The 13342-nt window shown below is 47.0% G+C and overlaps 1 protein-coding gene across 1 annotated transcript in view; it reads right to left on the bottom strand.

Moving 5' to 3' along the window:
• Positions 1 to 758: 758 nt before the first annotated feature.
• Positions 759 to 13342, bottom strand: part of Atp1a1 (ATPase Na+/K+ transporting subunit alpha 1) — a 28531-nt gene continuing 15947 nt past the window's right edge. Inside the window, exons 11-23 of the mRNA XM_074050679.1 lie at positions 11262 to 11396; positions 10788 to 10980; positions 8873 to 9048; positions 7853 to 7989; positions 6994 to 7144; positions 6243 to 6411; positions 5928 to 6082; positions 5550 to 5673; positions 4354 to 4499; positions 4104 to 4234; positions 3750 to 3851; positions 1511 to 1602; positions 759 to 1112 (exon numbers count right to left, since the gene is read on the bottom strand). Of these exons, the coding sequence (XP_073906780.1) occupies positions 1084 to 1112; positions 1511 to 1602; positions 3750 to 3851; positions 4104 to 4234; positions 4354 to 4499; positions 5550 to 5673; positions 5928 to 6082; positions 6243 to 6411; positions 6994 to 7144; positions 7853 to 7989; positions 8873 to 9048; positions 10788 to 10980; positions 11262 to 11396 (1740 nt within the window). The 3' untranslated portion in view covers positions 759 to 1083. The remainder of the gene's footprint in view (positions 1113 to 1510; positions 1603 to 3749; positions 3852 to 4103; positions 4235 to 4353; positions 4500 to 5549; positions 5674 to 5927; positions 6083 to 6242; positions 6412 to 6993; positions 7145 to 7852; positions 7990 to 8872; positions 9049 to 10787; positions 10981 to 11261; positions 11397 to 13342) is intronic.

Genomic DNA, 13342 nt, shown 5'->3' on the forward strand with positions numbered 1-13342 from the left:
AAAAAAAGTACAGTGGACACCTGGCAGATGAAGGGTTCTGTTTGGTGCCAAACTGCAAGAAGGTAACAACAGCAATGCCAGCCAGCAGAAGTGCAGTCAGTCAACAAACAGCCCTGTGATAGACTCAAGACAGACAAGAGGGGCGTCAGACCTCCTCAAAAAGTAGGTGCTGTCCTGAGACACTGAAGTGCACAGGATGTTTTCCCTTTTCCTTGGGGCCTTCTGGCACGTAACTTCTTGGAAGTTGCTTGTTACTAACTTGACGAGCATACAGCCAAGGCAGGTGGTGAACACAGGATCTCTGCTTCTAGACAAACCTTGGTCTGGGAACTTGAGGCTGTGCTGGTCTTGGGGGGAAGAGGAGATGGAGGAGGGCCAGACAGCCTGTGACTGATCTTGCGTAAGGCCTAGACTACACCCAGAAGTCTACAAGTTCTCAGGTGAAGTGTTTCCCACCAAGGAGTCAAGAGGCAAGAACAGGTGGAGTTAAGACACAGTGAGTGCCAGAGGCAGGAAACAGGGAGAAGCTCGTCCACTGGGAATAAGAGACCAGGTGGAGCTTCCTTCCAGCAGGGCTGAGGCAGTCACCAGGGGCTGACTAAGCACAGTGCACAGACGCAGTGGGGCTGGGATGACCTTCCTAACAGGCCTCCAGGGGTGCTGACCAGGCACTGGCCTGGAGACCCACCTGTGGAGACCCACAGCTCATCACACACAGACATCTGCATTCAAGAAGTGACAAGGACCCACAAGACAAATTCCATTATAATAGCCATCTTTATTTGTAAAAATCCAGATATAAAATGTATTCTTTCAGTCTTTCCAGGTTTTCCTTTTTACAAAAACAAAAAGGCACATAAAAACCTTCCCCGCTGTCGTTCCCGTAGATGGGTGTTTTCAGGCAGCCCTCCCCCCACCCCCCGTTACAGCCACATGCTTCATTCCAGGACGTCTGGCTCCCCACATGCTTCGGTGCTTTCCTACCAGGGTAGAGTTCCGAGTTCCAGGACTGAAGTACACAAGGGGGTGGGTGATGGATGCAGAGTGTGTGGTATGGTGCTCCAGGCGTGCAGGACAGGGGACTTAGTAGTAGGTTTCTTTCTCCACCCAGCCTGTGGGCACAGAGAGAAAGATGCTACAGTGAGTCCTCACTCCAGATCCAGAGGAAAAGGGGACTGATCCTAAGGAGAGTGGGGTGGGGTAGGTACTGCCACCCAAATTCAACATGGGACCTCCACTGTATTTCTAACTGTCTTTAGGAATACTGTGTCACCTGCAAAGACAGTTAGGTTATGACAAGGTTTTCTCTTATCTAAAATATGACCCACGCTCAAACCCTGCTGAATTCTCCATGCTGAAAATATGGCTGTCGTCACAATTTGCAGCCTGCTGGAGTCATGGCCTCAGCTGATCAGAACGAAGCACTAAGGGAGCCCAGACCCACCAAAGTGAACCTAACAAAAGCTAAGAGACCCTCAGCCCCGCCCAGGCAGGAAAACGCCCTACTTACCGCCAGGGCGTCGTCTGATGATAAGTTTCCTGACTTCATCATACACGAAGATGAGGAGGGAATAGGGGAAGGCACAGAACCACCAGGTAGGTCTGCAAGTAGAATCGGGTACCAATTAATTCAGATACATGTGAGTATGATCCAAAGGAAGAAAGAGAACCTGCACATCACACCATGACAAGGAAACAACAGGCTGAATGCAGTCACCGTTAACACTGAGTCATCAACAGAACAAACAAAAATGCCTTAAAGCAGACTGCTGCTGACCAGAGCCTGCAGACTTCATAAAAGAAGCCCTACCCAGCTCCACTCTGGTTTTCCTAAGAATTGGTTTATAGGGTGAGTAAAGTACACTTTCTGTTGACAATCCTCGAGCAAGTGGACATTTTCTTTCTCCCCTTTCTCAAGTGTTTAAGAAACTTTTGAGTGCATTTGTCTCTCGTCTTGGCACTTGAGGACAAAGAACTGCCAGTGTGAGTCAAAACCGTTTTATTCATTCCCCTAAATTTGGTCTCTGGTAATGGAATTTGGGACAGCCAGCCGTGTGTTCTAAGTCCCAGACCTGGGGACTAAAAACAGCTGAGCCCTAACAGATGACAAAGGCTTCTGGGGGCTGGGAGCTGCCAGCAAGCATTCCCCAGTGTGGAGGAGACAGGCTCTGGGCAGATGTCGTGGTAGACAGGTGCTTTCTTGACTACCTGCTCCCAGGTGAACATGGAGGAAAAACTGCCATGGCTCCTCCTCTCTCGCTCGCTCCACTTGTTCTCCACAATAGCAATAAGGAGGCTCAGTCGACTAACCCACCACAGGAACCAAACCACCACCCAAAACCGGGCACAACTAGTCAGGAACAAGTTCTCCAGTGGTCACAAAAGAGCCAGAAAATGGCAATGTCCTGCGGCACTATTCTCTTTCAGTATGATTTTCTACCCTAGTCTACACCACAGAAAGCTGTGACCTCTCCTAGTCTCCTGATGAACAGGGCCCAAGTCAACAGAGTTCAACTTGGATACATCTTGCTTCCGATGTACTGGTGTATACAACTATACTCAGGGCACTGGGGAAACAGACAAAAAAGACACCGTGGCCCATGCCTTAAGATTGATCTAGCAGAGAGCAGAAATGACAAATGAGCAATGCCAACAAAGAAGTGTGATTGCCCAGGGCCAGGAGGGCAACTGTGGAGACAGATTTCAGGACATCAGCCCTGAAGGACTATGAGGACTGATGGAGTAGGAGCGAACAGAGGGGGAACTCTAGGGAAGTGATATATCTTTACCAAATACGCAGACACAGGAGACAGAACTCACCTAACCTAAGGCTTGGATGAGTCCATGATAAGTCTAGAAAGCAGCTTGCTCGATGGAATGGACCCTGGACACCAGTCCCATCATACCACAGACAAAGTTGGCACACACCCAAAAGGGAGTGAATGAGGCTGATGGGTTTTGATTAGTTTAAGGATGAGATCAGTGGTGGGAAGTGCTGGCAGGAGGCCAGCTGAGATGGATCAGATGGGCCAGGTGGGGGCAGGGGATTCGGAGACTGGGGCTTTAAATCAAAAGCTTTTTTTGAAAGGACTTGTATCACATGGGTCCTATGTTCTGCATATTTTAATCAAGTTGTAGCAGCTTAGCTTCATCCAGTTACTAGACAAACACTCCAATGTTTCCAATAGCTACCAGAGTTTACAGTGAGCCTTGTATGTGACAATTCAAGTGTAAAAGAAGGGCAGTGATTTTTCTCTGTTTACAGCCTGTCTGGTTCTGATCAACTCTCCCACGATGGATTTGTAAAGTAAAAGGGACCTTGCATCTGCTTCCCTTTTGGGAATAGAATTCAGAGCCTCAGAAAGGTGGAGGGCTTATGATGGGATACACAGTGACTAGAGAAAGCAAATCAGGATTTGAGTCTGGATCCCCAAACTCCAGGACAGCCCCAGGTGGCCTCTAGGACAGCTGGACTATAGCAGTGGAAGGCCTGCGAGCTCAATGCAATTAGTTGTTGAGCAATTCCAAGGAATCCGAGCGGGTCTGGCTTTACCTTTGGCCAAACCCTAGGCACTGGCTATAGTCACGCAAGTCTGGTTTACTGATTTGCTTTCCTAACTTTCCAATCCATAAGAATTCTTGTCCACACCACCCCAAATCCTGAAGAGAATAGGTACTCATGCACATGACGAGGGGAGAAGCCACACAACTATTTCCACACTTCCTAGAGCTCAGGAGGATGGACTTACTTGAGGGGATACATCCTAAGGGCGACACCCATTCCAGGGCAGTAGGACAGGAATGCAGCAAGAGCTGTCTCCTCAAAGAGGCCAAATATCAAGATCTTGTTCCTAAAATCCAAGGGGGAAATGAGCTTAAAAGAGGCAAATAGAGGTTCATCTTATATTGCTGTGTGTGCATTAGTGACAGACCAATGTCTTTATGTATTAGCTGAAATTAGGTACTCAGAGATCAGATGCCAACACTAGCAAATTCCACTTTGCACCAAAGTCTAGATTCCAGAAACTTGGCTATGTGTCAGAAACTGTTTTTTAGTTTGTTTAAAGATCTCCGGCTCCCTTGACATGTCCTTCATTACTTACTTCATCCCCTGCTGGAAGACGGAGTTTCTCCGGGTCTTACAGATGACCAGGTCAGCCCACTGCACCACCACGATGCTGACAAAGAAGGCTGTGTGACAGGTGAACTCTACAATCTTCCTCTGCTCATAGGTCTGAAAGGCAAAGCAGACACAGGAGTCATGGCTTGTCACTTGCATGGCTGATGGCATGTGGTCATGATCCTTAGCACTGGAGAAGCTCCAGTCTTAGTCACTGTGCAGGCCTCACTCACCCACTGCTGCCCATAGCTATCTTCCACATCGTTGATCCAGCGGTCATCCCAGTCTACTCGGATACCCAGCAAGTGAATGGGGAGGAAGCCGTTTTCAGCCAGAATCACAAAGTAAGTGAAGAAGCCCCCCAGAGCCTGGATCATACCTGAGAAGTTGGGAAAACAAAAACATAAAAAACCACCCCCTGAATGCTGCTACAACCGCACACAAGGCCATCTGTACACCCATCACCACATCTCTGTAGCGGCCTGAGGGACACACAGGTAGGCCTATACCACTGGTGGTAAAAGCACAGGAAAGGGTTTGTGGTCCCTGGTGAGTTGGGGGTTTGGGGTAGAGGACCCTGGGTGCACTCTGAGCTCAAAGCCTTTTAATCTGAAAAATTCTAACTTCTTTTCTTTCTCTCAATATTTTCACACACTGCCATTTTGCTAGGCACTGGCACTTTCTGACCTGCCCTTTTCCTCCCACTTTTAGGACCCTTCTCCCTTGGCATCCAATCCAACCAGGACACACTGAGTTCTCTAGGACAGGATCTTAATCTATGTACCTAGAGGCCTGATTACCTTCCTCCCAAAATCAGGTTTTCCTGGAGGAGGTCAGCATGGGCCAACTGTCTAATAAATGTCTGTCATAATTTCCACAAGGTGCTAATTCACCCAAGTGTTCACAAAGATGCCTCCTGTTATCCAGAACAAACTCATGACGGCTTCAATAGGCTCCCTTGAAAAAGATGAGGTGAAGGATTTAGAAAGTAGGGAATTTTGATTTGACTGCCTGTCACCGAGACCAACTGTCACCTGGCCACACCAACCTGTAGAGCAGAAATGATGGGGTGAGGCATTTGGTGGGGACCTTCTGGTCAAACTGTCAAACCCTTGAGTTCTTCAAGGCCTAGCCCTCTATGCAAATTAGTGACAGGTGCGAGAGCTACTGAGTTGCCATGGCAGATCTAAGGAGCCAAGGAGGAGCTCAGCTGATACAGGTGCTCAGACTAAAGAACTATGGTTTCCACAAAAGTCAGCAGCAGGCAGCAGAAGGTATCTTCTCACATGGAAGAGAAGCTAAACCTCCACTGGGAAGTGTGTGTGGCTACTCCTGGGTTTGATGTCTCAGAAATCCACCTCGGTCTGAGGTAGACACATCTCTGCAGCCTCTTTCAACCCGACAGCCGCCTCTTGGGACTGTGGCTCACCAATTTGTCCATACGCCATGCTGATCAGCCGCTCATTCACGAGTTTGTCAGTTTTGGGATTTCTGGGCTGTCTCTTCATGATGTCACTCTCAGCTTGTTCATACGCGAGTGAGATGGCAGGAACCTGAGGGTGGTGAGAAAGGGCTTCAAGTCAGCAAAAACTGAGAAGCTTTTCTTGCCCTCCCCTTTAAACTGTTGTTTTTTAATTCCATGAGACAATATTACAGATCCCATTTAAAAATGACTCTCTACTGCTGAGGCTGGGACATACATTGGCCCCTCACTGCTCCTGTGGGTTTCTTTTCATACATGTGCCTCATGGATCCCAGGAACAAGGACAGTCACTGCCAGTGGTACATGGCTATGGTCCTCACTCACCATATCAGTGCCCAAGTCAATGCAGAGGATGGTGACAGTACCCAGTGGTAGTGGAATGTTTGCAATAATAAATATCAGGAAGGGGGTGATCTCTGGAATGTTACTGGTTAGGGTATAAGCAATGGATTTCTTCAAGTTATCAAAGATCAGACGACCTAGGAGAGCAAAATGTTTTGTTTTGTTTTGTTTTTTTTAAAACTGTGCAGTTTAAAGAAACAGACCAGAAACTAAACAAATCTGGCAAGTGCAGAAACAGACACCAGCTGAGGTGGCTGGATGAATTTTTGGTGAGCATCTTAAATACGGCGCTCTCACCTTCCTCTACTCCAGTCACAATGGAGGCAAAGTTGTCATCCAAAAGAATCATGTCTGCAGCTTGCTTAGACACATCCGAGCCGGCAATCCCCATGGCAACCCCGATGTCTGCTTTCTTCAAAGCTGGAGAGTCATTGACACCATCACCAGTGACAGCCACAATAGCACCCTACCCGGGAAAAGAAGGGACATGGGTTCATAAAACCTGTTTCTGTCAGGATGGAAATACGAAGATGCCTGTGGCACGATGACAGCTGCTGCTCCTCTCCCGGAGACAGGTGGAGGCAAGCACTGTCTCAGCCCGGTACTCACACAGGTCCCACCCAATGACAGAAGGGAGAAGTGACAAGCGCATTCTTCCCACACAACTAGGGCTACTAGAAGGAATGACCATGGTGAGTGGCACTCTGGGAAATCCCATTCTTGTACACACACCTCTAGCCTTTTCAAAGTGGGTGACAAGAGTCTTCCATCTTCACTGTAGATACTAGGACCCCATAGTGCTGTTCCAGACAATTCCGCTGAGGTTCAGGCTGGACCACACCAGAGACCTGCCCTGTCAAGTGTTTGTCACCACTAAATGGCTAACAAGCGGTCGCCCTTCTCCCTGTGCTGGGAGCTCCCCACTGGCACGTCTACCCTAAGCCTGACACAGCTGGGCAGGTTCCCACCACCTTTGCTTTGTTTTCACTGGAGCTGGGGTCACTGCAGCCAACAGCCCCTGACCCACCTGGCCCTCAGGCTCACTAACCTGTCTCTGGCAGCCTTCCACGATGATAAGCTTCTGCTGAGGAGAGGTCCTGGCAAACACAATCTCGGTGTGGTACTTCAAAATGTCATCCAGCTGCTCAGGGGTCATGTCCTTCAGATCACTGCCATGCACTACACAGGCCTTGGCGTCTCTAGAATGGGACCAGGATGCTTCATAAACGGAAAGACAGGAGGCTTCCCCATCACCTGAGAGCCATTCTCTGCTCACTACAAGCTGCAGAGCGTTTTCATATACACACTGCACTCAAGGTTCACAGTCACCATCTTTGTCAGACACATTGAAATAACATGGCCAAGTTTTAGGAAATGAGAGAGTCAGTGAAGACCAATCTTTCCCTAACCCCAAAGTAGAGGGAAGAGGCCCTAAACCAAAAATACACAAAAAGGAAGCTAATCTGCCTTATTACTCTGTTTTACTCTAATACCTTTTTGGCCTGAGTTATCCAGGCAATTGTCCCTTCTTCATTTTCCTCTGTTAGTGTGGACTGGAAATTGACACGGCACTAGGCAGTGTAGGTCAGTGGTTAATAGCATGGAACCAGAGGCAGGCTTAGAAGGAGGGATTTCCAGCAGAACTTCACAGTTCTGAGGTACTGGGGGGTCTTCCTAAGCCTCAGCTTCTCAGTTCTGTAAGTGGGACTTGGTCCACTCTAACAAGCACTGCAACAAGCAGCATCTAAACGCTAAGTATTATAACTCACTCTTTTGCAAACCCTTGCCCAGGAATAACAAGGCGGCCTTCTGGCAGTGCAGGTGTGTTCCCTACTTGGAGGAGATCCAGAAACCAACCACCTCAGAACCAAACTGAAGACTGACTGGAGCTGCCCTTGCTGCCTTACCTGGGGTTCACCTGGTTCACTGGGATGTTGAGGCGGGCAGCGATGTCTTCCACGGTCTCGTTGCCTTCTGAGATGATGCCCACGCCCTTGGCAATGGCTTTGGCTGTGATTGGATGGTCCCCTGTGACCATGATGACCTACAGTGAGAGACAAGGTATTGGAGCTGCCAAGCAAATGACCTTAAAAAGGCTTCCATGTAAGTAGGTGAGAGTAAATATTAAGGACAATTTAGCTTGGCATACTGAAGGGAAAAGAACACAAATATAAAGCTGAGAAGCATAAACTTGCCAAAAATATAAACATTTGTATTCACAGAAACATACCACCCATACCAGATTTTCTCTTAGCCCATTGCAACACACTGTGCACACAACATGTATTTTTCCTTTTATATAGATATAAAAATACTCAAATTTACTAAAACCAGCAAAAGATGATCAAAATCTGATGCTGGTGGGATTGCAAAGATGCTGCACACTGGCCCTCGCAAACTGGCCCAGTTTTGAGGGAGAGCAATATGGAGCAAAAATCCAATGTTGCTACTCATTCTTACTCTTAGAAGAATATACTTTATCTCGCAAAAGGGCACCAAACAAATTGAACACCCTGAAAAAGGCTACTAGCACACCTGAGTAATACTCAGCTACTTAAAAAAAGACAGACACACCAGTCGCCAAAAGCAGCCTGCTGAAAGCACAAAAGATGTGCCTGCACTGCATATCCACTGATTTGGAGTAACTCTGGCACTTTCAAACTTAAAATGTTTCTTCTTTTGTTCTTTTTACTTTGTTTACATTATTCTTATCAAAAAAACAGCTCCCTGCACCTGAATCTCTTTTCTGCTCTTTATACCAACATTTTATACTACTTGATCTTTTCTGGTTGCAACCAAAGCTTTGGAAGTGAGAACTTAATGTTCCACGTGAGAAAGCCGGCTGGCCATCCTCACCTGGGATGCCATCCACAAGGTGGGATGCTGAGTCCCTAACAGATGAAGAAAAGTGTATGTGTGGGCACTACCTTAATCCCAGCACTTCGGCATTTGCCCACAGCATCAGGAACAGCAGCCCGGGGAGGGTCAATCATGGAGATGAGGCCAACAAAGCAGAGATTATCCACAGGGAAATTCACTTCATCGGTGTCAAACTGGAACCCTTCAGGAAACTGTTCATCAGGCAGATAAAGGTGGCAGAAACCTGCAAGGAATGCAGGAAGCCCATGAGGACTTCCAGTGTCACAAGCAATGAAGACAATATAGGCTACTGTCCACCATGTTACCTTCTGATGGGTATTTAGATTTGGATATTTTAGAAGTCTAGCTTTGTAACAGAATGAAGCTTATGTTTAAGCTGGGCACAGGTGGCTCATGCCTGTAATCCTAACTACTTGGGAAGCTGAGATTGGGAGGATTCCAATTTGAGGCCAGCCCTGGCAAAAAGTTCGAGAGAGAGATCCAATCTCCAAATTAACCAGAGAAAAATGGACTGGAGGTATGGCTCAAGCAATAGAGTGTCTGGTTTGCAAGCACAAAACCCTGAGTTCAAAGCCCAATCCTGCTGCACACAAACACACACAAAAGGAGTAATGTATAGTCATTGAAAGAAAAGTAAACATCCTAAGTTGGACACAGTGGACACAGTGCATAGCTATAATTTCAATGGGTGGGAGATTGAGGCAGGAGGATCCTGAGTTCCAGGCCAGCCTGGGTTACGGTGAGATCATGTCTCAAAAAAAAAGAAAAGCAAAGATCCTAAAGACAGAACACGTTACCAAGCTGAGGAACAGAAACTGCTTAATGTGAATGAGACTGCACAGGTAACACTAATTTTGAACACCAGTCTATCAGGGTTCTCGACCTACCCTGCCCACTATTCAGATCTGACAAGTTAGTTACCTGCCTCAGCTACCCTCTCTGGAAAAACTGTGTACACATTTCTGCTCTCTTGTTCTTTTAGCCAAAATGTATTACTGAGCACCAACATGGGCGTTTATGCTAGCTGCTTTGAGGCAAATGCACCAGAAATGTTCTGCCAAAGGGCTTATCACCTCCACGATTGTGTTACAACACTAAAGGTATTCAAGACATTCCTTTCAGTAGACTGTGTGAAGGTCACAACGGTCTGTAGAGTAGTGCAAATCTGTCATGTGGATTCAAGAGAGGCTGCTTTTAATATGGGGTGGTGGAGGCAGGGAGGCAAAATGACTTCAGAGAAAACAGTGGTCTTTTAATTGGACATAAACGTGGGATAAGACACCATGGGTTAGCTGTGCAGGAAAGGACAGAAATCAAGAGTGTGAGACCAGGCAATCAGTTCTATGTTATCCAAGCTCAGGAGGAGACCCAGAGTCACATAAATAATGAATTCGTATCTGTCAACCTACAAAATATTGTAAATGCCACTTTCCTTTGGGACACTGGACAGACAATGGATAAAATGGACTTCTGAGCCTTAGTAGGCGTCAAGACAGGAGAGACAGGTAGCCGCTGTAGCCCAAATGCTTGTTGCTGATCTTGTACAAGCAAGCTAAGCAGTCAGTTGCCATGGAGATGCACAGCCATCCAAGGCAGTCATAAAAGGCATCACTCCAGGTGTGCTAAGAATTGATTTGAATTAAGTCTAAAACTGGAGCTGTAACAACAAGGTTAGATAATAAAGCCCCTCCTCTTTCTCTCTTTTAACGAACAGAATGACCAGCATGAGACCACAGTGAAAGTGAGGGTCAGAAGCAAGCCTTCAGGATTGTTCCCCAGAGCCCAGTACTATCCACCATCTTTCTCCAGCACTTACTGTTTCCAAAGCAGTAGGCAGCAAACACAGAATTGCCCCAGAAAAGACTCAGAGGAAGGTCCTCAGGACACAGAGGTTCAGGTTAACCGATCACAGAGCACCTGACAGAGACGTGCCCAGGCGCTGTCAACAGCTGGTCTGCGTACCTAGCACACGTTCTCCCAGGCCGCCCAGCTCCAGGTAGGCGTTCTGAAAAGCATCTTTCAGCTCCTCATCTAGGGGCTGCTCCTTGCCGTGGAGGAGGATAGAGCTGCAGCGGTCCAGGATCCTTTCTGGAGCGCCCTTCATTACCAACAGGTGCCGGGGCTCAGCTGTGTTGAGGTTCTTATGAATGGACAACTGTAAAAAGTCATTCAGAGCAAACACTTGAGTGGCTGCAGGGGAAAGCCAGGCTGCACTAACTAGTGTTCATTACCACACGAACCAACATCTCCTTCCTGAACCTTGAGCATCTCACACCTGGAGATATGCTTTGGATGCTTTAGAAGAAACAAGAGCTACGTGTATTCTTGAACTCACACAAATGAGCACTGTGATGTAGTGAACATATTTAAAGTTAAATCTTACATAGTGTTTTCCTCCCTGCTTTGCCCCCACTGTAGGGCCCTGGATCGTCAGACCTGGTATTTGTTGGTAGAATTGAAGGGGATCTCCACAATCTTGGCATATCTCTCTCGCATCTCCTTCACAGAGCCGCAGCACAGCTCAATACATTTTAACAACGCAGACTCAGACGCATCTCCCGCCACTGCCCGCTGGAAACAGAGACATCTGTTAGTTACCTGAACAGGCTTCACCAGGCATCACTGGGAAGCAGAACAACTATGAATGCCTTTCAATCCTGTCAGTGGCAGGAGACAACAGGCGAGGAGGAGAGGGCATCACTGGGAGTAACAGGAACGTCAGGCACCGCTACTTGCAGTACCTGGGACTCCAACCCCAACCTCGTTCCCTACCCACATCAGCTTCTGGTGAAAAGGTGCCTGAAGGTGTCACCTACCCTCCCAACCTACTCCAGCCTATTTTTTATCTCTCCTGGGGCCTTCTGAAAAGTCTCAAAGTCAACACTAGTCCCAGCTGTTTATTTCTGGTTAGGAATCTGAAAGACCAGATAAGAAAAGTCACCATTTCTAGCACTGCTCACTGCCCTGCAACTGGGGGAGAAAAAAGGCTTAGTGTCTCACAACTGGGGGACATACTGTGTCAAGGGCACAGTAAAAGCACTTCACATTCTAAACATAACTCAATTGTGCAAAATTATCTGGACCTGAAGGCTATGAGCTGAAAGCTGTTACCAGCTCCAACAGCAGGGTCATCAGCCTCACTACAGGAAATGCCTGGATACACTTATGTGAAGACACACGTGTACTAACGTACTAAAAACATTCCCAGTTGTAAGTAACTGTTACACGGGTAAGCATTTCAGAACTCTGACATGCAAGGTTGCACATGCAGATGACCAGGCAATGCCCACAAGTACAGCGGCCCTGTGTAAGAAGAAAGGTGGCCAGGAAACACAGAATTCAGTTGGGAGTCATTTCAAAGAAAAGCCAGTTATTAAGCAGAATAGGGCTACTACCTCCCACCCCACCTTTCTGGGTGTGGATGATAAAGCCACTGACATGGCTCAATTCTCCAGATGCTTACAATACACCTCTGCTAACCTTTCTGAGGTTTTAAAATCAGGAGAGATTGATACTTGTAAGTTTCCATGCTCAAAACCTAAGAAATATCCATTCGAAACAAGGAAAAACTTGTTACTCCCAAGACAAACTGCAATGTCCTTAAGACAACATCAATCCAAGGCCAAGAAGACCACTTTTAAGGATAAACAAGCCCTAGCTGGGCGCCAGTGGCTCATGCCTATAGTCCTAGCTTCTTAGGAGGATGAAAGACTGAAGTCAGGAGGTCTGTGGTTCAAGGCCAGCTGGGGCAAACAGTACAAGAGACTCCATCTCCAAAAATGGATTGCAGGTGTGGCTCAAGTGGTAGAACACCTGCTTTGCAAGCTTGAAGCCCTGAGTTCAAATCCCAGTCCCACAAAAGAAAGGAAAAGAAAACAAGTCCCATCTTCACAACCAAAGCTGCCTCAGATAAGCCACATTCCCTCTGCCAATTTGGGTTACAATGAGAACTACCACAGTAGCTTCAGATGACAAGTGTGGCCCAGCTCTGTCTTCCTCAAGGACTTGAGCAACTCCTGGTCCTTCTGGGATTGTGTGTTCGCTTAGGCAGCACAGCAGAATCTCAGTCATTTCAAATTGCATAAGAATTCCATCAGGCTGAGATTTTTGCCCTGATCTTACTTTTGCATCATTAGTAAACAAGCTAAGAACAAATAAGAGAAATAGCTGAGCTATTTTAAGAATATAAATGGCTTCAGGGATTTATTGGAATCTAGTGATCCCAACATGCAAATATGATTACCAAGTCACTGAAGTAGCCTTCATGTCCTCCGCTTAGGTGACACCATTTGTACCCAAAACAATAAAATGGGACTAATTTCGTATGAAAGATTCTCTTCCATAGCATTTTGATCAGATTTTTATTGTATGTTCTTCTCTCCACTTCTATCAATACACAACATGGAGCACCCAAAGTACTTCAGATCCACAGGCAACACAGTGAGTGCCACACACAGCAAAGATTCACACAGGAGATCCCAAGCATGTTATAATGAGGCTATTTTACAAACTGCAAA

This window comes from Castor canadensis, chromosome 12 (assembly GCF_047511655.1).
Source record: "Castor canadensis chromosome 12, mCasCan1.hap1v2, whole genome shotgun sequence".
NCBI classification, from domain to species: Eukaryota; Metazoa; Chordata; class Mammalia; order Rodentia; family Castoridae; genus Castor; species Castor canadensis.